We start from the raw sequence: 22672 nt of genomic DNA, 5'->3' as shown, positions 1-22672 counted from the left end.
TCGTCGTCCTCATATTTTCCTCCTACTCTTCCTTCTACTCTTCATTCTCCTCCTTTCGCCTGAATTTTTTGCTCATTTTTGTGACGGTTAAATTGAGATTTCTAATGCCACCCCGCTTTTCGCGATGGACAAAAATGTTCGACTTGAAGTTGACCCATACAACGATCAAATAACGAATTGCCATTTCAGATTGAAATTAATGAAGCCCTGCGGAGAGAGTTTCACTAGGGCTTCTACGGGGACCCATGATCGACAAAAGTCCAACAGGGTCGAAAAATTCAATTCACTTCGTTCATTCCAAATATTCATCTAGAACGTCTGTTTTCCTCTGATTTCAGATGATTGCGACTCACCTCTGGGCATGGAATCAGGTCAAATCCCAGACTCTGCCATCACTGCCAGCTCCTCATATGTTCCTAATGTCGGACCACGAAATGGAAGGTAAGCCACTCTTGAATTTCATGACATCATAACGAGGTAGGGTTCTTTATTTTCGTTTGAAGTCTTCAGTTCACCCAGACTCTGCCATCACTGCCAGCTCCTCATATGTTCCTAATGTCGGACCACGAAATGGAAGGTAAGCCACTCTTGAATTTCATGACTTCATAACGAGGTAGGGTTCTTTATTTCCGTTTGAAGTCTTCTGTTCACTTGATGTTCGTCAAATTTGGGACATTTTCACATCTTTCTTTGTTGACGTTAGCTTGTTTTTGGTCAAATTTGGACGTTTTCAAGTCTCTACGCTTAAGGAGACATTAAAATCTACATATTTAGCACTGAGTTATTCGCGAACCGATATAGGCCATTGAGGAAGGAAAAGTGGACAAGTCAGTACCTACCATATTAGGTTATATCTACCTACCTACGTACCTAAGCACTTGTGAAAATGTGTATTATGTTTTCAACTGCTCACAAGAACAGCGACGCAAAACTCTTCAAATTTCGTTCAATATTCGGTGTCTTCTTACACCAGATTACCTGTTTCCATCAAATGCTTCCATGATATTCGTCAACTTGTGTGAATTCTTGGGATTCTAGCGAATTTTTCAATTTTATTCATGATCTCATCTTCTCTCATTTCTTGCTATGTTTTCAATTTCGTAGTCTCGTGTCACTTGTTTTATTAAATGGTGTGATATCAGCTTGGTCAGGGATTCTGCTCAACTGATTTCACTTTTCCTGTTGCATAAAACTTGTCATACCTGATGAATTTATGATCATAATTTATGATTTTATAACCTATGACCATATTGAAAGTCAGTATCTTGTCTCGCCACTCTTCGTTTTCCATCGTGGGTTCATCAGTACCATATATGAACCTATAATTTCAAGGTAGAAACACACCACCATCACGTCACCTGAGCTCATGGCGAGACAGAAAGGTGTAGTTCAAAGTTTTCCCCTATAATATTGTAGGTAATCTCCTTTAGGACAGCCACACTACCAGTGTGTTTCTTTCTACCTTTAAGTACGACTTCTTCTAATGAAGCATCCGTTCATACTGTTTCCAATGATACAGAAGTAATGAAGTCTAGCTTTCTCCCTTGGCCTTTTCCTCATCTAGTACACTCTTGCGAGGAGCACATACAATCTTGTTACTGAGAGTTGTTACTCTGGGGAAATTTCCGCTTGATTTGGTGAAAACCTCTTCTCCAGTCCCTTCTACTCGTAAGTCGTTTCCTATTCTTTGCCTCGGGAAAATGGGTCAATCATTACGTGGCTTGTATTCATCATGAAGTGCACCCATCATTCTTGTAAGTACTTTCCTACGAGTGGATTATTATTTACAAGTTACACTTACCGTGAAGGTGGGTTTACACGCTCAAGCCATTTGCACAAACTGGCTTGCGTATGCCGCTCTGTTTGGTATTGCACAAATTTGTGAGAGGAATCTAGAAACAGTTTTTGGCTTGTGCAAACTGCAAGCTTGCGTTCACACGCCACAATTTACTTGTGAACACCGATTTGCGCAAGCCAGTTTTTGCAAGTAGCTTGAGCGTGTAAACCCACCATGAGATTGGATGGGCCTTACGAAATGCTTCTCATTTACTCGTAGATGCTTGTAAGCAGCCTTGTTTGCCAATGTCAATAGGTCGTGCTCCTTGGGTTTTAGAATTGTACGATTTCATAGCAATTTTATACAGCTACAATTGCAGTATTGTGATAAATACGTAATGCCCGGCTGCACTCACGCTCAGGCTGTCTGAAAGATCTAGGTCTATCACACAGTCTGAGTGTGATTGGTGGGCATAACGTCTAAATCAGTCAGCACTCTCTCAGTCCCATAACTATTTCCATGACAAATTGAATGAGGCTTTAGATTTGAATCTGGTTCGACCCGAATTGGTTAAGGTTAAGGCCTCGTTCAGACTCTGAACGAGGCCTTAACCTTAACCAATTCAGAGGATATCAGTACAAAATACTATGTAACTAACCATTTCACATTTACATTCCTGAAAAACAAACCTAAATGGAGAACATTAAAATGCATAAAATACAGTTCATGAATTACGAGAATATAATGGCAAAAAGTAATTACAAAACTCTCTGTGATTACAAAAAATTCGGGAAAACGCGCTTATCAAAAGGGACGAAAATTCTCCCCAAAGTGACCCTCATTTTCCCAAAGCCCGCATATGCCTTGTAGAATACCGACAGTGGATAATTAAAAGTAAATAAAAAGATAACCAACGATAACCCGGACATATCTGTTTGTGAAATCGTCACAACTGACGACTTCCATGATAACAGGGCTTTTGATAGACTCCTGCAATGCTGCCGGTATGCCGGTAATAGTCCTCTGATATGTTTGGCAACGTAGCCTACTTTTTTGATGACTCATTGCTCTCATATTCATCTGGATAGAGAATAGACTTTTTTGAGGGGGCATCGGTTAACATACAATCCAAAACGAGGTGTGATGCCCTCGGAAAGTTTGGGAACCACTGATTTTGATATAATGTGGAAATTTTTGATATATTTTATCAAGGGTTTTTTCTACCTTTTGAAAAACGGGTGGTAAAAACATTGTTATGAAATTTATAATTTAGTAACCACATGAAGGAATGCAGTAACTCTCATGGAAAGATGGATAGGGGCTTTTGAAGTTTGGATGTGACCTGTTTATTTTATGGGAATCTCTTTGAAGTTTTTGTCCTCTGGTTTTGGAGTGGAAAATCAGTGTAACTACCCTATATCAATATCCTATTTTTCAATAGTTTTATACTTTGACAAGTACACGTTCACATGTTGTCATATCAAAATGCATAATGTCTACCTCAGCGTTACCCTGAGGTAGCTAGTCATACTCCTTCACAATAGCGATGCTTAGATCAGGTACTCACTATCAGGTAGACCTGAAAGGTACACCTGATCAGGTAGACCTGATGAGCACAAGGTCAAAGGTCCGTCTGTCAGGTCTACGTGATGAGCACACACACTATCAGGTTTATCAGGTAGACCTGATCAGAGTGATCAGGTGTATCTATAAGTCTACCTGATAGTGAGTGGCTGGCCTTACAGTTCATCGATACAGTTATACCCTCTTCAATTTCACTAACATTCCCAATAATGTTCTTAAACTGTATTACTGTACAATTTTCCAGAACTTTCTTGCATACACTTTGTGGGCGCACATGACATTTTCGTAAAGTACTTAAGCACACTGTGCCATTTTCCACAACCAGCCTACCTACATACTGATTGGGAAATCAAGCATACGTTATATCGTTAATATTGGAAGGCAAATATTCATGATAACCACATCATCTCGTAATGTTCTTATCAGTGCCGTAGCCTTCATGTAATATAGGGGAGAACGGCTTTCCTTCGTCTCTCTGGGCTTTTCTCACCCCCCACTTGCCACTTAGTAGGCGTCCACAACGGAGAACCGACCATTGAACCTCGCCTAGTACCGACCCAAGAGAAAACAGAACCATGCTAATGAATAGAAGTGTCCTCAACGGAGCCTTGACCATGGTACCGACCCTTGCAGAAATGCAAGAAATTGAACTGAGTATTGAACCACCCATAGATCCTCGCCTAGTACCGATCCAAAGGATTATGAACAAACCATGCTAATGAATAGAAGTCTCCTCAACGGAGCCTTGACCATAGTACTGACCCTCGCAGAAAATCAAAAAATTGAGCTGAGTATTTCTTTCTAGTTGATGGTCTCGGCGAGTCTATGGTCGCTGTTGTGGCCACGCACTTGAGCCCGTCGCACGGAAGCGTATTTCGCGCTACTTTTAGTGATTTTTTAGGCGACTATCCGCCAGCTGCTACTAAAAGTCGCGCTTTAATGTGTAACGGGTAATGGGTCTAAGACCCACAAACAGATCAGCATACCTACTGTATTTAGGTCTTATAGCTTCCCCTTTTGAAAAGCTCACCACACGCCACTGGTCGCCATCTTGAATTCAGCTTTAATGAGATCTGAGAGGACCCGTTATTTTTTTAATGCATGACGCATTTTCAGCTTCACAATCTAAGAACTTCTTGACAAATAGATATTGTATACCTTAAAATATTCGGTTATTTTAAAATTGCGTTAGACAATTTTATTACCTACACCACAAAATAACAATGTGGAGTATGGACTTTTAAAAAAACACCTCCCAAGAGAGCGACAAAGCGGACAAATAACTCTTTACCAAATCACTGTGACATCAACTTTATTATTACAGACCAATCTCACCAATTAAAAGAAATAACCAAATACCTATTGACCTCAACACCATTAGGTAGTCCAGAATCTCCTAATATTCCCAAGAACTTAAGAGGCATCAGAGGGAGACAGATCGGGAGCAGGAGGAGATATTATGAAAATATTTCAATGGACAAAATATTCTAATCCCTGTGACTGCTCAGATGCTTTACGATATCGCCATTGTCAGCTAAATCCATGGCGTGTTCTGCCACCATATGCTGGCATTCCTTCAATACATTTCGTATAAGTTACAGTATAACTATTCCAGATATACTATCTCTAGCTTTTGCATAATATTTTCAAATAATGTACCTAATATCTTTCCTAGAATGTTTTTTTGTTTCGAATAATGTATCTCTGTTTTGTCTACCATGTCTTAGTCTGTTATCAGTTTGTTTTTTTGTTCGTTGGGTTCTCCCGAGAGCTCATATTGTCGTTGGCATGTTTTGCTCGGTTTCCCTGTTTTTTAGTGATTGTTTCCACATGAAACTCGTATGCCCGAAAATGTTACCTTCATTAAATTTGTATAGCCTCTTATCTGAACCAGGGCCGGCTGTAGGGAAAACAGTCAGGGGCCTCGAGAATTCGAGAGCTGAAAGCAGGACAAGTCTGTGGAATCTGCAATAAAATTTGAGTACATTTTTTTAGAGGTTTGATAGAGAGGACTGTAGCTCCTAAGGTCTTATCGTTCCGAAATCGAAGAGAGAAGGAAGACAGGGTAGAAGAAAGCCAGCCGTTCCGAGAACGAACATTATCCGTTCAGGTTAAAATAAAAAATACGCCCCTGGCGGGAATCGAACCCGAGGATTATCACTTACAAGGCAGACGCACTACCTGCCAATCTAATAACTACACTGGTTCCTCGAGCGTTGAAAGCAACTCAAATCCATGGAAACTGCCGAGTACATGAATATTTGGTAGGTTTGCTCTGACTAGGGTCACACGCATGCCGACTGTCAGACCCCTGGAACCTGTGGGGGACACAGCTTCAGACAGTTCAGACCCAGATCTGTCAGACTGTCTGACACACAACGTAATGACCGACAGAGGCGGGGATTACAAATGTCGTGTCTCACGAGAAGTTTCCCCTAGGTTTCAGTATCACCTATCTCAGAGCCTGATGCTCCTAATTGTAATGGCATTTTCATTGCACTCATCCTCTCTTAATGGAGTATAGGTAAATGCATGGACATCTCTCCGGTTCTATATATCTCTATGTATACGGTTCTATATACCTCTATGTACATGGTTCTACATATCTCTATGTATACGGTTCTATATACCTCTATGTACATGGTTCTATATATTGTGTATGGTTCTATACCACACATGTTCTATAGGTACGTGAGTGTACGGAATAGAGGGTGGATTTGAAGTTACATTCAGTACTTACTTTTTCTCCAAGTTGTCATTGTATAATTGGTAAGGTTAATAGTGACGGCCGTTTTACTATCCATTCGGAAACAAGCTACCCTCACATTAACCTCAATCAGCCTGAGTAGGGCCTGTGCCTCATATCACCAAATTATGGAAAAGTATCTTACAATTAGGTGGTAGAGAACGCCTAAGGCGTTAACCTCGCCTAGTGGTTGCCTTCCACTCAAGAGTCTATTATTATTATTATTATTAATAAAAAATACGCCCCTGGCGGAAACCGAACCCGAGGATTATCACTGACAAGGCAGACGCACTACCTGCCAATCTAATAACTACACCGGTTCCTCGAGCGTTGAAAGCAACTCAAATCCATGGGAAACTGCTGAGTACATGAATATTTGGTAGGTATGCTCTGACTAGGGTCACACTGTCTAGGGCCTAGGGTCACACGCATGCCGACTGTCAGACCCCTGGAACGTGTGGGGGATACAGCTTCAGACAGCGTGCACGAAGGGTGGGGGCCATTTATATTAATAATTTAATCAAGTTGACCACACCACTCTCGAATGGGGCTCATGTTGCCCCTTCATTTTACCTCATGTTGCCCCTTCATTTTACCTCATATTGCCCCTTCATTGTCTATATTTTCTACCTCAAATACTTCGCGTCTACGTCCACTTCTGCTCCTCTCTCTCTCTCTCTCTCTCTCTCTCTCTCTCTCTCTCTCTCTCTCTCTCTCTCTCTCTCTCTCTCTTTCTTTCTTTATCTATATCTCCCTCCCTTTCTCTTAAACAGATTAAATTCCCATCTTCTCTCTGTGGTTCCTATAGATCTGCTAGAGACACATTAGCAAGATAGTATAGTTAACACTGTGTCCTCCTAATCTGTAAGTCAGTAGTTCGATGTACTATTACAAACATATTTACTTTCTATTACCAACAATTATAGGGAGCCTATACAAAAGGTAATGAGAAAGTATTGCAATCGGTCCAAAATTTCAAATCCGGGAAATGGGTGTGGAAATATCCGTTTTAGGGTGCCCTGATTCCAAAAAAAAAAAAAAAATGATTTTTAGCCCATGGTCTGTACTCTGGACGTACGTAGGTATTTTATCGAGCAGACACACTAAATACAAAATCGTCTAGTTAAGACTCACAACTCACTTCAATCGCCTTTAGATTGAAGTCCACGACATTAGTGGATGTGACAAAACTACACCTATCTTTGCAAGCTTGTACACATCAGGAAGCAAAAGGTTCACTGGAAGTCAATCGCCTAGTACGTGTATCCATAATAGGACATAGGAACTGAAGAGACCAATAGGAAGTACAGGCTAAAATTCCAAGCATGAAATGGATTCTGGTTAATAGATTAATCAATCCTGCTCACTCCCGCTAACCCGGTTTAACCCCCTCTTCTCTTCAACCATCTGTTAACCCCTTCTCTCTTAATCCTCATAGGGGAAGGAAGGATAAGACAGGCCCTAATTGAAATTGACAACACTGCCCTAGATTTTTTTCGTTTTCTTTTTCCTTGTTAAAGTTCCAAGCATGAAATGGATTCTGGTTAATAGATTAATCAATCCTGCTCACTCCCGCTAACCCGGTTTAACCCCCTCTTCTCTTAAACCATCTGTTAACCCCTCCTCTCTTAACCCTCATAGGGGAAGGAAGGATAAGAAAGGCCCTAATTGAAATTGACAACACTGCCCTAGATTTTTTTCGTTTTCTTTTTCCTTGTGTTTCTTTCTGTATTCCTTTTTGGTCTGCTTCTGCTCCTCTTCCTCCTCATCCACCTCTTTCCCTCCTCCTCTTACTTCTTCTCCTTCCCCATATTTTTTTATCCTCCTTCTTCTCCTTCTTTTTTTTTTCTTTCCAAGTTTGTAACTTTTCCTATTAGGCATCATGAAGGAAGTGTCAGGAGAGAAAATGGACAGAGAAAGAAATTAAAAAGAAAGGGAGATTGAGAGTGAGAGAGAGAGAGCGAGAGAGAGTGAGAGTGAGAGAGAGTGAGAGCGAGAGAGAGAACGAGAGAGAGAGAGAGAGAGAGAGATGGACAGTTGTAGAAAAAAAGTCGGAAGAAAAGTTATCTACTTATCTATACCTAAAAAGAGAGAAAGAGGGGTTGTTAGGGAAAGAAAAAGAGAGATTTTGGGAGGTAGGGTAATATGATAGAAAGCCGAAGGAAGAGAGAGAGAGAGGAAAATAATATGGAGCGAGAAAGAAAGAGAGAGAATGGGACATAGGTCAGAAAGGCAATAGGACAGGCAATATAGGACCTAATATGGACGAGGCAAGGAATAAAACTTTTTCCTTTTAAGTCAATCGATTCCCTTAACGCCATATTTCATTCATCATAAATTCTGGTCAAGTCTTTCTTTCTTTCTTCTTTTTATGATTGTTTTTCATAACTCTCTCTTTCTCCCTCGCCCCCCCTTCTCTCTCTCTCTCTCTCCTTCCCTTTCTCTCTCTTCCATTTCTGAAAATTTCAGGTCTCCCGTAAAAGTTATCAGGACACTTTCACCTTCCTTTGTTTATTTTATTTATTTATTTTTTTTTCTGTCTCAACTATCGTTAAATTTTCGGGGGTGAAACAAAAAAGAAGGAAGAGGGAGGAGGAAATGAGAGATGAGTAAGAAAAAGAAGGAAGAGAGAGAGAAAAAACGAAAGTGTAGAGAAGTGTGTAGAAGAAGAAGAAGAGAAAGAGGAAGTGGAAAAATGGAACGAACTGGAGTAAGGAAAAGAAGAAGAAGAAGAAGAAATGGGAAGTGAAGGAAGGAGAGAAAAAGGAAGAAGGAGTTCCCCCCCTCTCTTTTTACGGCCTTTTTTTTTTTTTTTTTTTTTTTTTTTTTTTTTTTTTTTTTTTTGAGCTCCTTTTTTTCGAGTTTAGATGTTTTATTATACACTTGGCTGGTTTTGAATGATCAGCCGAATATGCTGCCTCGTGCCGAAATTTGTTATTTGCTGATTGAACATGCGAACAATATGTACATATATGTGACTGGCTGACTGGAGTATCTGAGCTGGTATAAGAGATACCCAGCACAAGAGGAAGGAAATGAGATTTTGTAGGGGAGAAGAGTAAATCTGTTTTCTTAAAAAGAAAGTTAAAGGGCTCAGAATATCAACTTGGAAAATATGAGGGAAGCAAACGTCTTTTGAGGACTTTGAAATGGTGACCTTACGATACCACTCGGGACTCGGGGTACCTAACATCAGACCAAACAAACAGACAACCAACCAAGCCAATTGAACACAAAACGAAGAAACGACCAGACAAACAAACAAAAAATTGTGATTTTAAATTGGCTCACACTCATATACTGGTCAACTAGTTTATGTTGTCTTATGGAAATATGCATAAGAGAACGTATAATTTGAGAATCTAGTATATTTTTACACTCGATGTATACGTATAGTAAGTACAAGTATACGTAGAGTAAGCACAAGACGTAGACGTATAGTAAGTACAAGTATACGTATACATAGTAAGAAGTATACGTATAACAAGGGATGAAATATCCTGAGCAGGTTTCTCGTTCTACTTCTCTTTATTATTACATTACTTCGAGATTAAAAACTTACCACTTTTCTACTTCTTCAGGAGGAGGAGGAGGGAGAAAAATTGTAGGTGGTGGAGGAAGAGGAGGAGGTGAACGAAGAGAAGTTGTAGATATAGGAGGAAGATGAGATGAAGGAGGTAGAGGAGAAGAAGAAGAAGGAAGAGGGGAAGAAAGAAGAAGAATGAAAAGGAGGAGGAGGAGGAGGAGGAGCAGCAGCAGTAGAAGAGGAATACTGAAGGAGACGAAAAGAGAATTAAGAGAGAAGGAAGTGGAGGAGAACAAGGAGGAGGAGAAGGTAAAGGAAGAGAAGGTGGAGGAGAAGAAAAACTTGTTCTTGGTGAAGACTTCAGCATCAGCAACACTAGAGAACTTAGTCAAGTGGAAATATACTTTTCCGAATAAAGAAGAAGAAAACGAAGAAGAAGAGGAGGAGGAGGAGGAGGAGGAGGAGGAGGAGGAAGAAGAAGTAGACAAAAAAAACGTGAGGTGGTTCCATAATCAGTTGAATTCAATGCTCCAAAAAGAACTATAAGAAGCAACTTATGGAGATGTGTTCCACACGCGATACAAATGTACCAATAGAAATATCGTACGTTCTGTGGGAGTACAAAAGTACACTTCTGTATGAGTACAAGTTAACAAGTTATGAGTAAACGTATTAGTATAAGTAGTGCTGTATTTGGAGATTTTGTGAGAAATATCCGGTATCCCGTAGATTAAACGGAACAACCAACGAATTATCAGAAGAAACCAGCTTCAAACGGTTGTGAGAGAGATTTAGGTTAAACCGGATTCTGCTTGGCTAGATTTTATTCTTGAGCCTTTGAGTGTTTCGGATAATATGATTTAGGAATAACAAAAAGATAGACATTTTGTTCGTAAATAATACAGGGTGTTTCAGAATCGCCTTCAGGTGTTAATCGCCTTCAGGTCTCAATATTCCATTATTTGGAAGACACTTTGCATGTGTTCAAGATGAGGTTAAGCACCCCTACCACCACTTTGAAGATTTTGAAGGTGTTTTAACGACCTCAACATTTCCAGTCTCTCCTCTTTTTCTCGTCTCTCTCTCTCTCTCTCTCTCTCTCTCTCTCTCTCTCTCTCTCTCTCTCTCTTTCTCTCTCTCTCTGGTTGCAATCTAATTCAATTAAGATTTTACTCGCTGGCTCTCTCTGTCTCTCTCTTCCTCGTGGTAAAAATTAGTGGAAGTGTTACTCTCTCTATCCACTCTCTGGGGAATTGTGTTTATTCTAGTAATACGATAATAATGTACTGATATATACAATCATATAAAATACACGCTATGAAATGTATTTTACGAAAAGTACGGTATTTTATGAAATGTACCTATTTTATTTTGCATTAATATTGTTTGGATCATTGTCGTGCGTGATACGATTATGGAAAACGAAAGGAAAACATAAAATTCGCAAATCACGATTACGTCAAGCGCAGGAGGAATTATTATTCTGAAATTGTGAATTTCAACGAAAAGAAAAAAAAAATATGAATCGTGGTTTTTTATGCATTTTTGAAGAACCTCTGCATAATCCATGATCATGTAGAGGTAGGTGCCGGCTTTCACCATACGATGTACACCGATAATGTTCGGATGACTCACCTTGGAGGAATTTAAAAAGAAGAAAAGAATTTGAATTGTGTGTCAGTATCAATTCTTGTCACAAATGCCGTTTCTAGATTATCTAATGCTCGCCACACACATTCCGACTGTCTGACAGACCGAGACGGTTTGAGCGTGACTGACTGGATTCATACACTGTACTAATTTTTAGTTGGAACCACCAATATCAGATTGTGGTGCTGATGGCATTTCCCGCGAGAGTGGGGCCTCTGCATAATCCATGATCATGTAGAGGTAGGTGCCGGCTTTCACCATACGATGTACACCGATAATGTTCGGATGACTCACCTTGGAGAAATTTAAAAAGAAAAAAAGAATTTGAATTGTGTTCAGTATCAATTCTTGTCACAAATGCCATTCCTAGATTATCTAATGCTCACCACACACATTCCGACTGTCTGACAGACCGAGGCAGTTTGAGCGTGACTGACTGGATCAATACACTGTACTAATTTTTAGTTGGAACCACCAATATCAGATTGTGGTGCTGATGCCATTTCCCGCGAGAGTTGGGCCGGATTGGGTGAGGTTATGTGAAGAGGTGGGTAGCTTGACTAGCATGTCACCGAATGCAACGTAAAACACCTATCAAAATAATAGAAGGGCATTCAACTATTCATGCTAAAACTAATCTTGGATCAATATCATCAAAGTATGGAAACCCCAATTTATAGATTTATGCAGATTAGTGTACCTACGTTAAAGTGTTACCTGAATGATGTCTTGAGAAAAGCTGAACAAATCTGTCTTAAACAGATTTGTTTCTCAGATTCCTTTGAAGCATAAAACGTATTAGACAATGTGATAAAGCAGACACAAACTTCGCTCAAAGGTACAAAAGGTGTCATGTTATCTAAGCAGACAGTCTGGAAAGGGTAGTACCTACGTATATCCGCATATGAAAGTAATTAAAGATAGACATAAATAAGATCAAAATTGAAAGGCTCATTCTTATTCGTTTTTTTTTTTTTTTTTTTTCCTTATTCGGATATTATTAGATAGTTTGGATTTAACCTGTAGAAACTAACATAATTTGCATAGAATTTCAACAATTCAACCTATTGAAGAATGGAGCTCTCTACAAAATTTGGAAATCTAAAAATTTCATCTTTCTTAAAAGCCCCTTTTCTATATTTCCCCCAATTTAGATATACTTTTAAAGGCTGTTCAATCTCAGGAGGGGGAAAGGGCTATTTTCCAAAAGCCTCACACTATTGTGTTCACTATTTTTTCCACTATTGTGTGTCCCTATGTCCTATAACTGTATACCTAATATATAAGTACTTTATAGTTCCATATTACATTGTACGAGCTCTCTAAATCCACCGATTCCCAATTTAGGTCCCATTCATTTACCTAACATACCTACGAATAGTTACTAAGTACCTATATTCTATTTATGTACCTTCCCATAGTTTCTATGTAGGTGGGTACCTATGTACAATGTTACCTATAATGTACTAGTTACGCCGTTTTCAGCTATTCAGTATTCATATCAATATACCTATGAGATACGTGACTAGCATATTTTAAACCCTTTCTCTCTCTCTCTCTCTCTCTCTCTCTCTCTCTCTCTCCTTTTCTATTTCCGTCTCTTTCTATAAGTCTCCTCCATTTCTATTTTGCTGAGTGTATTGTCCCCTATTGATGCTTGTTTTACAATTTTACATGGAAATTCGGACATATCAATACAAAATTACAAATATTACAAATCCGACTGTCTGTCAGACCGAGATGGTCTGAGCGTGACTGACTGGATTAATACACTGTACTAATTTTTAGTTGGAACCACCAATATCAGATTGTGGTGCTGATGGCATTTCCCGCCAGATTGGGGACGGATTGGGTGAGGTTATGTGAAGAGGTGGGTAGCTTGACTAGCATGTCACCGAATGCAACGTAAAACACCTGTCACTAAAGACCTTAGCAGTTATACAGTGATGGTTAATCTTCTATCAAACAAACTAACCACGATGTTAAGACTGTTCAGAGTTAAGATCACTCACCTTTAGAAGAATATCAATCTCTCGAGGCGCAAACTTCTCCATGTAATCCCTCTTCAACCTTTTGAAGTCGTACGCCTTACATGCCTTCAGCGTCTCAGATCTTTTATCCGACACCAAATATACGTTTCCATAAGCTCCCTCTCCCAACTTGGAGATATACGAGCACTCGAGGATATCGGGGAATTTCATTTTCAACATCTGCGTCCGAGTTTGGCTGGAGGTTTGTCTGGTTGACGTCGAAGCTGGCGGTATTTCTCCCATGGTGGCGTGTCTTTGACGTCACGGCATACGCTCCCGTAGGCGATGACGTCACATCAAATGTCCCGAGCAAAGCTCCCTTGCAGGTAACGCATTAATGTGTTTTTGCGCATACGTTTCTGCGCAGTTCTTTCTGCTCCGCCGCTATCGTGCTTGCATAGTGGCGCTACCTAGCGAACAAAAATAGCAACTGCGTTAAGTCTGACGTCACAAATCTTTGAACTTTTTAATTATAAAAATTGAATTTTCGACCTTTTACAGTTGTTTTTTCGGAGTTTTGACCTCAGATTTGGATTTTTCCAAACTTTTTACATAGGAATCGATCATTTATTTATAATTTTTACCCACTTGCAACTCCTCCATTCAACCTATTGAAGAATGGAACTCTCTACAAAATTTGGAAATCTAAAAATTTCATCTTTTTTAAAAGCCCTTTTTCTATATTCCCCCAATTTAGATCTACTTTTAAGGGCTGTTCAATCTGAGGAGGAGGAAAGGGCTATTTTGTAAAAGCCTCACACTATTGTGTTCACTATTTTTCCCACTATTGTGTGTCCCTATGTCCTATAACTGTTTACCTATATAAGTACTTTATAGTTCCATAAATCCATCATTGTACGAGCTCTCTAAGAGCCATTTCACACTGAGCGGATTTTTACCGCGCGGATTCCGCTCTCGCGGTTTTTTTTCCGCCTAGTCAATGAGTGTTTAATGAGTCCTTTCACACACAGCGGTATTCTAGTGAAATCCGCGCGTTTTCCCTGCGGATCCGCTGGACGTCCGCAGAAATTTAGACCCGCGATCGCGGTTTTTTTTCCCGCTGCAGTAGTAATCATATTAGAATTGTTGTGATGTAAGGAATATTGATAATAATTTTTAATTTCTTGAAGTGTTACCTACGTAAATGTAAACCGCTGTGTGTGAAAGAAATCGCGGATTTTGCAGGCGGTAAAAATCCGCGCGGTAAAAATCCGCTCAGTGTGAAATGAGCCTTAATCCACCGATTCCCTATTTAGGTCCTATTCATTTACCTAACATACGAATAGTTACTAAATACCTATATTCTATTTATGTACGAGTACCTTCCCATAGTTTCTATGTAGGTGGGTACCTATGTACAATGACATTTTCAACATCTGCGTCCGAGTTTGGCTGGAGGTTTGTCTGGTTGACGTCGACGCTGGCGGTATTTCTCCCATGGTGGCGTGTCTTTGATGTGTGGTGAATCCGTATTTTAGTTGGTTATGTGTTTTACTTTCTATTTGTACTTATTTTGATCGGACATGTGTGTTTTGAGCGTATTTTGCTCCGTTTTGAACTTATTTCGGTTGGTTACGGGTATTTTGTACGTAATTTGGTTGTGTGTTTTGTACCTTTGGTTGGTCGTGTATGTTTTGTATGAATTTTGACTGGTTATGGGTATTTTGTACGGTACGAGTATTTTGGTTGTCTGTGTTTCGTACGTAATTTGGTTGTGTTTTGTGCGACTGTGTGGGTGTGTCTATCAACTATGTTTAACTTATTTGTGTAATGTGATGCAAGTTTGTTGAATCCATAACTATATGACGTAATTTTGTTGTCCTTTCTGTAACCATGTATAACTATTTATTTTATGGAAGCCATGTTTGTATTGACTGGCTTTGAGCCTACGTCACTTTTTTTTAAGAGTCTGTTGCTTTCTTCATATTGACTTGCAACAGCAGGAGGTACACGTTCCTTACGTTTCTTCTTCTTTCCTCAAATCATGACCTCTTTTCTTGAAGTGTCTATCACTTCTTCGGGGTTCGGGCGCATGGTGTTTCCTTCCTCCTCCTCCTCCTCCTCCTCGGACTCCTTTATTGCAATCTCCCACCTCCTCATAACTTTGTTGGTATGGGTGTGTCTATCAACGATGTTTAACTTATTTGTGTAATGTGATGTAAGTTTGTTGAATACATAACTATATGACGTAATTTTGTTGTCCTTTCTGTAACTATGTATAACTATTTATTTTGTGGAAGCCATGTTTGTATTGACTGGCCTTGAGCCTACGTCACTTTTTTTAAGAGTTGCTTCTTCATATTGACTTGCAACAGCAGAAGATACAGGGTTCCTTACGTTTCTTCTTCTTTCCTCAAATCATGACCTCTTTTCTTGAACTGTCTATCACTTCTTCGGGCGCATGGTGCTTCCTTCCTTCCTCCTCCTCCTCCTCCTTCTCCTCCTCCTCCTTCTCCTCCTCGGACTCCTTTATTGCAATCTCCCACCTCCTCATAACTTTGTTGGGAAAAAAACTTCTTGGGTCCTTTTGACCCCCCCCCCCCCTCTCTCTCTCTCTCTCTCTTTCTCCTTCCTTTTTCAGCTCCCGATTCTGCTTTCTCTCTTCCTACTCCTGCCTCTCTCTCTCTCTCTCTCTCTCTCTCTCTTCTTCTTCTTCTTCTTCTCCTTCTCCTTCTCCTTCTCTCTCTCTCTCACACACCTCCTAATATACACTTTTCTCTTCCATTGTACGTACCTTATACGCACCAACTCTCACGGAAATCCTAAAATGCAATCTCCAATCTCCTTTAAACAAACTGTTTTCTCCTTTAAATCCCGAATCCAATCTCCCTCCCATATGTAAAATTTCAGCCCTCTTTCCACCACGAACTAAAATGTCCCTTTGAAGTTAACGCCTAATACGGCTTAGAGCTTTAGAGAAAGTTTCTAAAGAAGTTCTTTTTTCTCATCCTAATTCGTAAACAACAAAGATTGTTAAACTTTCGTTGTGTCACCTTCTCTGCCTTCTCATCCTCTTTCTTCTCCTCCTCCTCCTCCTCCTTCTATTCTTCCTAATCCTTCTCTTCCCTTTTATATTTCTTCTCTTCCCCTTCTTCCTTCTCCTGATATCCTTACTCCTCAACTTCCTTTTTCGCACCGCCTTCTCCTCTTCCTTTTCCTTCTTTTTCTCCTACTCCTCCTCATCCTCCTCCACAAATCGTTTCCCCGAAATCCTTTCCTTCCTTATTCTCCTCTTCTTTCCCTTCTCCCGCTTTCTCCTTTTCTTCTTCCTCCTCCCATTTTTCCTTTGCTTCTTCCTTCTCTTCTTCTGCGTCTTTTGTTACCTTATGCAGACATCGAGGTTTTTCTCGTTTTGTTTACCTTACGTCCTAAATCCTTTCTCAGAGAAAATCCTTTGATAAAAGGGTGGTGGTTGTGGCGAAAGGATTTCCGCATTTCAGCAACAAGCTTGTTTGCTGAACGAGTGTTTCATTTGACGCACTTTGTGGAGCAGCCCCTACAAAGTGCGGATTTCTTCCTCTTCTTTCGTCCACATACCACAAGGATGGTAATCGTTTTGTGAGAGAGTGAGGGAGTTCTTCTTGAATAATCTCGCTATTAGAGGACCAAAGGATAAATGATCGTCTAGCTAAGGGACAGGATTTAAAATTGAGCAGGTACCTATGTTCCAGCTTGTCAAAAAGTCTCTCCCTCCCAGAGGAGTAATTTTACTCAAAAATGAGACATTTACGTGTGAAGGCGAAGCGAAGGTAAGAAGGACATCCACTCGTATAACAAGTGAGGGAGTTCTTCTTGAATAATCTCGCTATTAGAGGACCAAAGGATAAATGATCGTCTAGCTAAGGGACAGGATTTAAAATTGAGTAGGTACCTATGTTCCAGCTTGTCAAAAAGTCTCTCTTACCCAGAGGAGTAATTTTACTCGAAAATGAGACATTTACGTGTGAAGGCGAAGCGAAGGTAGGAAGGACATCCACTCATAGAACATTTTGCGCCAGAATCAAATGTTGGCAATCGTCAGTCTCAAAAAGATCAGACCAGACTGATGATCTAACGAGGAATAGATACTGAGCCATACCACAACATAATTATCTAATAAACCATCCCAAAAATAGTCCCGCAAGATTCTGGGCCATTCCGCTTCAATGTTAATCAATCCCGCAATATACTTGTGTGTGGGCCCCTAGAGTTTTCTGAATGCCACATCACCTTTTGAATGGGCAGCACGCGTTACCTCTGTATTAGCCATGTCCCTATAGCAGTGGCAAGGCGTCCTCAGTCATAGATAGAAGCAGCGAGGACCAACAAAAATCCAGGAAAAAAATCTAGCTAGAAACTAGAAAGGTTTTCCAATTTTCGAAAAAAGCCATTAGAAAAACTATTTATGCCGTTTCTAGATCTTGAAGGAAAAAATCCCCAGTGCGACCTAGATTCTAAGATCACCAGCATATCGACATACTCTGTATGGGTTTATATTTATATCTTCCCCTTTTGAAAATCGCACCACCACACACCACTGAGAAAATTGAAATGATGGAACAGAAGAGAAGAGTAGAGAATGTGAAGACGAAGATGGAGGAGTAGAAAAGTGAAAATATGGATAACTCGAAGGGTGAAGATATGGACTAATGGAGGAGTAGAAAAGTGAAAATATGGATAACTCGAAGGGTGGAGATATGGACTAATGGAGGAGTAGGTAGAAAAGTGAAAATATGGATAACTCGAAGGGTGACAGAATCAAATGTTGGCAATCGTCAGTCTCAAAAAGATCAGACCAGACTGATGATCTAACGAGGAATAGATACTGAGCCATACCACAAAACATACTAAACCATCCCAAAAATAGTCCCGCAAGATTCTGGGCAATTCCGCTTCAATGTTAATCTATCCCGCACATAGTCCCGCAAGAGTACCTACCTACCTGTAACCAATTCTAACCCCCCTGTTATTTCTCTCTGATTCCCAGGTTGAAAGTGGAGCAGGCTGGCGGAGCGTGGTGTCCTAAGAACCCGGTTGAGAAGGACATCCGCGAGTTCATCCAGATCGATCTAGGGAGCCCCCATGTGGTGACCGGGGTTCAAACCCAGGGCCGGTACGACCACGGTCGAGGCCAGGAGTACACGGAGGAGTACATTCTGGAGTACTGGAGGCCGGGCCTGAGAGACTGGAAGCAGTACTATGGAGGCAACGGGAAAGCGGTAAGTTTTATCAGAGCTTTATTGTTTTTAAAGGTTGGATAGAGAACCGACATGACCAAACGACCACGGTCGAGGCCAGGAGTACACGGAGGAGTACATTCTGGAGTACTGGAGGCCGGGCCTGAGAGACTGGAAGCAGTACTATGGGGGCAACGGGAAAGCGGTAAGTTTTATCAGAGCTTTATTGTTTTTAAAGGTTGGATAGAGAACCGACATGACCACAAACGTCTGCATAACACCCAGCGTTAAAGCGCCATAAAAGCACAAAACTGAAGGAAGGACAAAACAGCAAGGATCAGAAGCTCGAAACAGTTTTCCAGGGATGTTCCAATACATACTAGTCTAGTCGTAGGTATAGTAAAGATTTGGATAGCAGAGGCAAAGACTATAATTTTGTACGCTCAATGGGCAGATTTTAAGGGTGAATACTGAATAATGTGGGCATTGACAAAATATAATGGGAACAAAAAACTCAATAATTAAAAACACGGATTTTCTTTCGAAAGTTGAGGCTTTCCAAGACGTACTGTGCGATGTAATCTTATCAATGTACTTCTTTTCCAATTAAAAACTCATTGATAAAAAATTGCTCACCATTCAAGAGAAAAGTAAAAGAACTTTGAGAAATATAAAACAGAAGTCTCCTTTATGAGTTTACTGGGTGGTGACTGTTCGCAAAAGTTGAAAGGTTGGAAATTTTTGTTGGAAATAATGCCTTTTCGTCGTGAATTGATTGACCAGCACTTGTAGCATTTGGATTTCTTGAACATACTGTACTGTTGGAGGCGTTGTGCTATATTTCTTGTGTTTGTAGCTTAAATTTCTTGTATTCTGTATCTTACTTGTGTGTTGTTTCTTGTATTTCTTGTAGTTTGTTCACTATGTGTTGTTTTCCTTACATACCCTCACCAATATACTCTGGTCAGATACACTCTCTCCACTGTCTGGATATTTTTTCTCCTTGTTCTCTTCTGTCACATCCTGATTGAATTCCATTGATCAGCCTTCGTGTGAGGACGAAGTGGAGATATTGATAACAAGTATTGTCCAGCCTATGTTATGTTTACATAAAAGGCTGAGAGGGATATAAGTATACTGAATAGAAAGCTGTTCAAATTAGAAAGCTACCCTGTCAGTAGCTGGTCTGGATGGACACTTTGGAGTCGGAGCTTAGTTCAAAACTCACATTTTTGATAGGTACTGTTTACAAAAATAAAAAGCACGTGCATGTCAAAAAGGTCATTTCAGAGGTAAAATTGAAATTTACCAATGACGACACCTTTTCGTGCAATACGTATTCAAAATTCAAATGATGCCAAATTTCCCAACCAACTTACACAAAAGATTTGTTACGTACAGGTAGACTCACCCCACAATAGGTAGATAGGTACCTACACAGCACAAAACTGAAGGAAGGACAAAACAGCAAGGATCAGAAGCTCGAAACAGTTTTCCAGGGATGTTCCAATACATACTAGTCTAGTCTAGTCGTAGGTATAGTAAAGATTTGGATAGCAGAGGTAAAGACTATAATTTTGTACGCTCAATGGGCAGATTTTAAGGGTGAATACTGAATAATGTGGGAATTAACAAAATATAATGGGAACAAAAAACTCAATATTTAAAAACACGGATTTTCATTCGAAAGTTGAGGCTTTCTAAGACGTACTGTGCGATGTAATCTTATCAATGTACTTTACTCCCCAAGTTTCTTTTCCAATTAAAAACTCATTGATAAAAAAAAAAAATGCTCACCATTCAAGAGAAAAGTAAAAGAACTTTGAGAAATATAAAACAGAAGTCTCCTTTATGAGTTTACTGGGTGGTGACTGTTCGCAAAAGTTGAAAGGTTGGTAATTCTTGTTGGAAATAATGCCTTTTCGTCGTGAATTGATTGACCAGCACTTGTAGCATTTGGATTTCTTGAGCATACTGTACTGTTGGAGGCGTTGTGGTATATTTCTTGTGTTTGTAGCTTAAATTTCTTGTATTCTGTATCTTACTTGTGTTTGTTTCTTGTATTTCTTGTAGTTTGTTCACTATGTGTTGTTTTCCTTACATACCCTCACCAATATACTCTGGTCAGATACACTCTCTCCACTATCTGGATATTTCTTCTCCTTGTTCTCTTCTGTCACATCTACATTGTTGGAACTGGTGAGGGCTTGCACTACCGTGTACTTCTGCATAAACACCTTGCTCTTCAACTTACCAATCTTCAGGGCTTCTCTTTCTTCAGCTGTCATCGTCTGACAGGTAGGTTCGTTCTGAATCCAAGCGTGATTTTGGACGTCTTTAGCGTTCGGTCTATGCTTTGGATTCGGCTCCAACATACGGCCTATCAGTTGCTTTGCTCCAATTGAAATTTCGTACTTGCGATTGAACAGATACTCCTTGCCTTCTTGCTTCTTGAGGACATCTCGGTTCCTGGTGCCTGGATCACCGAAAGGATATTTCTTGTTGAGGATTCTGTAGAGCACCACACCCAACGACCAGATGTCAGCAAGTTTAGGATTGTAAGGTGAGTTCCTAATGATCTCCGGAGCGGCATAGGATGTTGTTCCACAGAATGTGTTGCTGAGTTCTTTAGGCGTCCTCAGGAGTCGGGAGAACCCAAAGTCAGCAAGCTTCGCGTTGAGTAGCCTCGAGATGAGAATGTTCTCACATTTGATGTCTCGATGAACAATGCCCACTTCGTGTAGGTATTCCAGAGCGTTGGCTATCTGGCGAATCCAGATGCGAGCTTGATTCTCATGGAGGATGTTGTTCCACAGAATGTGTTGCTGAGTTCTTTAGGCGTCCTCAGGAGTCGGGAGAACCCAAAGTCAGCAAGCTTCGCGTTGAGCAGCCTCGAGATGAGAATGTTCTCACATTTGATGTCTCGATGAACAATGCCCACTTCGTGTAGGTACTCCAGAGCGTTGGCTATCTGGCGAATCCAGATGCGAGCTTGATTCTCATGAATGTTTTCGTTGCATGCTTTACTGATGTAGTGCTCCAAGTCTTTCTTCTCTGCATAATCCATGATCATGTAGAGGTAGGTGCCGGCTTTTACCATACGATGTACACCAATAATGTTCGGATGACTCACCTTGGAGGAATTTAAAAAGAAAAAACAAGAATTTGAATTGTGTTCAGTATCAATTCTTGTCACAAATGCCATTCCTAGATTATCTAATGCTCGCCACACACATTCCGACTGTCTGACAGACCGAGGCAGTTTGAGCGTGACTGACTGGATCAATACACTGTACTAATTTTTAGTTGGAACCACCAATATCAGATTGTGGTGCTGATGCCATTTCCCGCGAGAGTTGGGCCGGATTGGGTGAGGTTATGTGAAGAGGTGGGTAGCTTGACTAGCATGTCACCGAATGCAACGTAAAACACCTATCACTAAAGACCTTAGCAGTTATACAGTGATGGTTAATCTTCTATCAAACAAACTAACCACGATGTTAAGACTGTTCAGAGTTAAGATCACTCACCTTTAGAAGAATATCAATCTCTCGAGGCGCAAACTTCTCCATGTAATCCCTCTTCAACCTTTTGAAGTCGTACGCCTTACATGCCTTCAGCGTCTCAGATCTTTTATCCGACACCAAATATACGTTTCCATAAGCTCCCTCTCCCAACTTGGAGATATACGAGCACTCGAGGATATCGGGGAATTTCATTTTCCCCTCTCCACCCCCCCCCCCCCTCTCTCTCTCTCTCTCTCTTTCTCCTTCCTTTTTCAGCTCCCGATTCTGCTTTCTCTCTTCCTACTCCTGCCTCTCTCTCTCTCTCTCTCTCTCTCTCTCTTCTTCTTCTTCTTCTTCTCCTTCTCCTTCTCCTTCTCTCTCTCTCTCACACACCTCCTAATATACACTTTTCTCTTCCATTGTACGTACCTTATACGCACCAACTCTCACGGAAATCCTAAAATGCAATCTCCAATCTCCTTTAAACAAACTGTTTTCTCCTTTAAATCCCGAATCCAATCTCCCTCCCATATGTAAAATTTCAGCCCTCTTTCCACCACGAACTAAAATGTCCCTTTGAAGTTAACGCCTAATACGGCTTAGAGCTTTAGAGAAAAGTTTCTAAAGAAGTTCTTTTTTCTCATCCTAATTCGTAAACAACAAAGATTGTTAAACTTTCGTTGTGTCACCTTCTCTG

General features: G+C 40.4%; 1 protein-coding gene and 1 pseudogene across 1 annotated transcript in view; one reads left to right on the top strand and one right to left on the bottom strand.

Moving 5' to 3' along the window:
- LOC113467934 (discoidin domain-containing receptor 2-like) overlaps window positions 1-19050 on the top strand; it is a 77095-nt gene extending 58045 nt beyond the window's left edge. Inside the window, exons 3-6 of the mRNA XM_026824446.1 lie at window positions 339-441; window positions 18280-18511; window positions 18591-18674; window positions 19018-19050. Coding sequence (XP_026680247.1) covers window positions 339-441; window positions 18280-18511; window positions 18591-18674; window positions 19018-19050 — 452 coding nt within the window. The remainder of the gene's footprint in view (window positions 1-338; window positions 442-18279; window positions 18512-18590; window positions 18675-19017) is intronic.
- Window positions 19051-20157: 1107 nt separating this feature from the next.
- LOC103510397 lies at window positions 20158-22188 on the bottom strand (annotated as a pseudogene).
- Window positions 22189-22672: the final 484 nt, after the last annotated feature.

The sequence above is a fragment of the Diaphorina citri genome, unplaced genomic scaffold (genome assembly GCF_000475195.1).
Source record: "Diaphorina citri unplaced genomic scaffold, Diaci psyllid genome assembly version 1.1 scaffold594, whole genome shotgun sequence".
Lineage (NCBI taxonomy): Eukaryota > Metazoa > Arthropoda > Insecta > Hemiptera > Psyllidae > Diaphorina > Diaphorina citri.
Note: the sequence above shows the minus strand (reverse complement) of the source record. Positions and strands in the feature narration are given on the sequence as shown.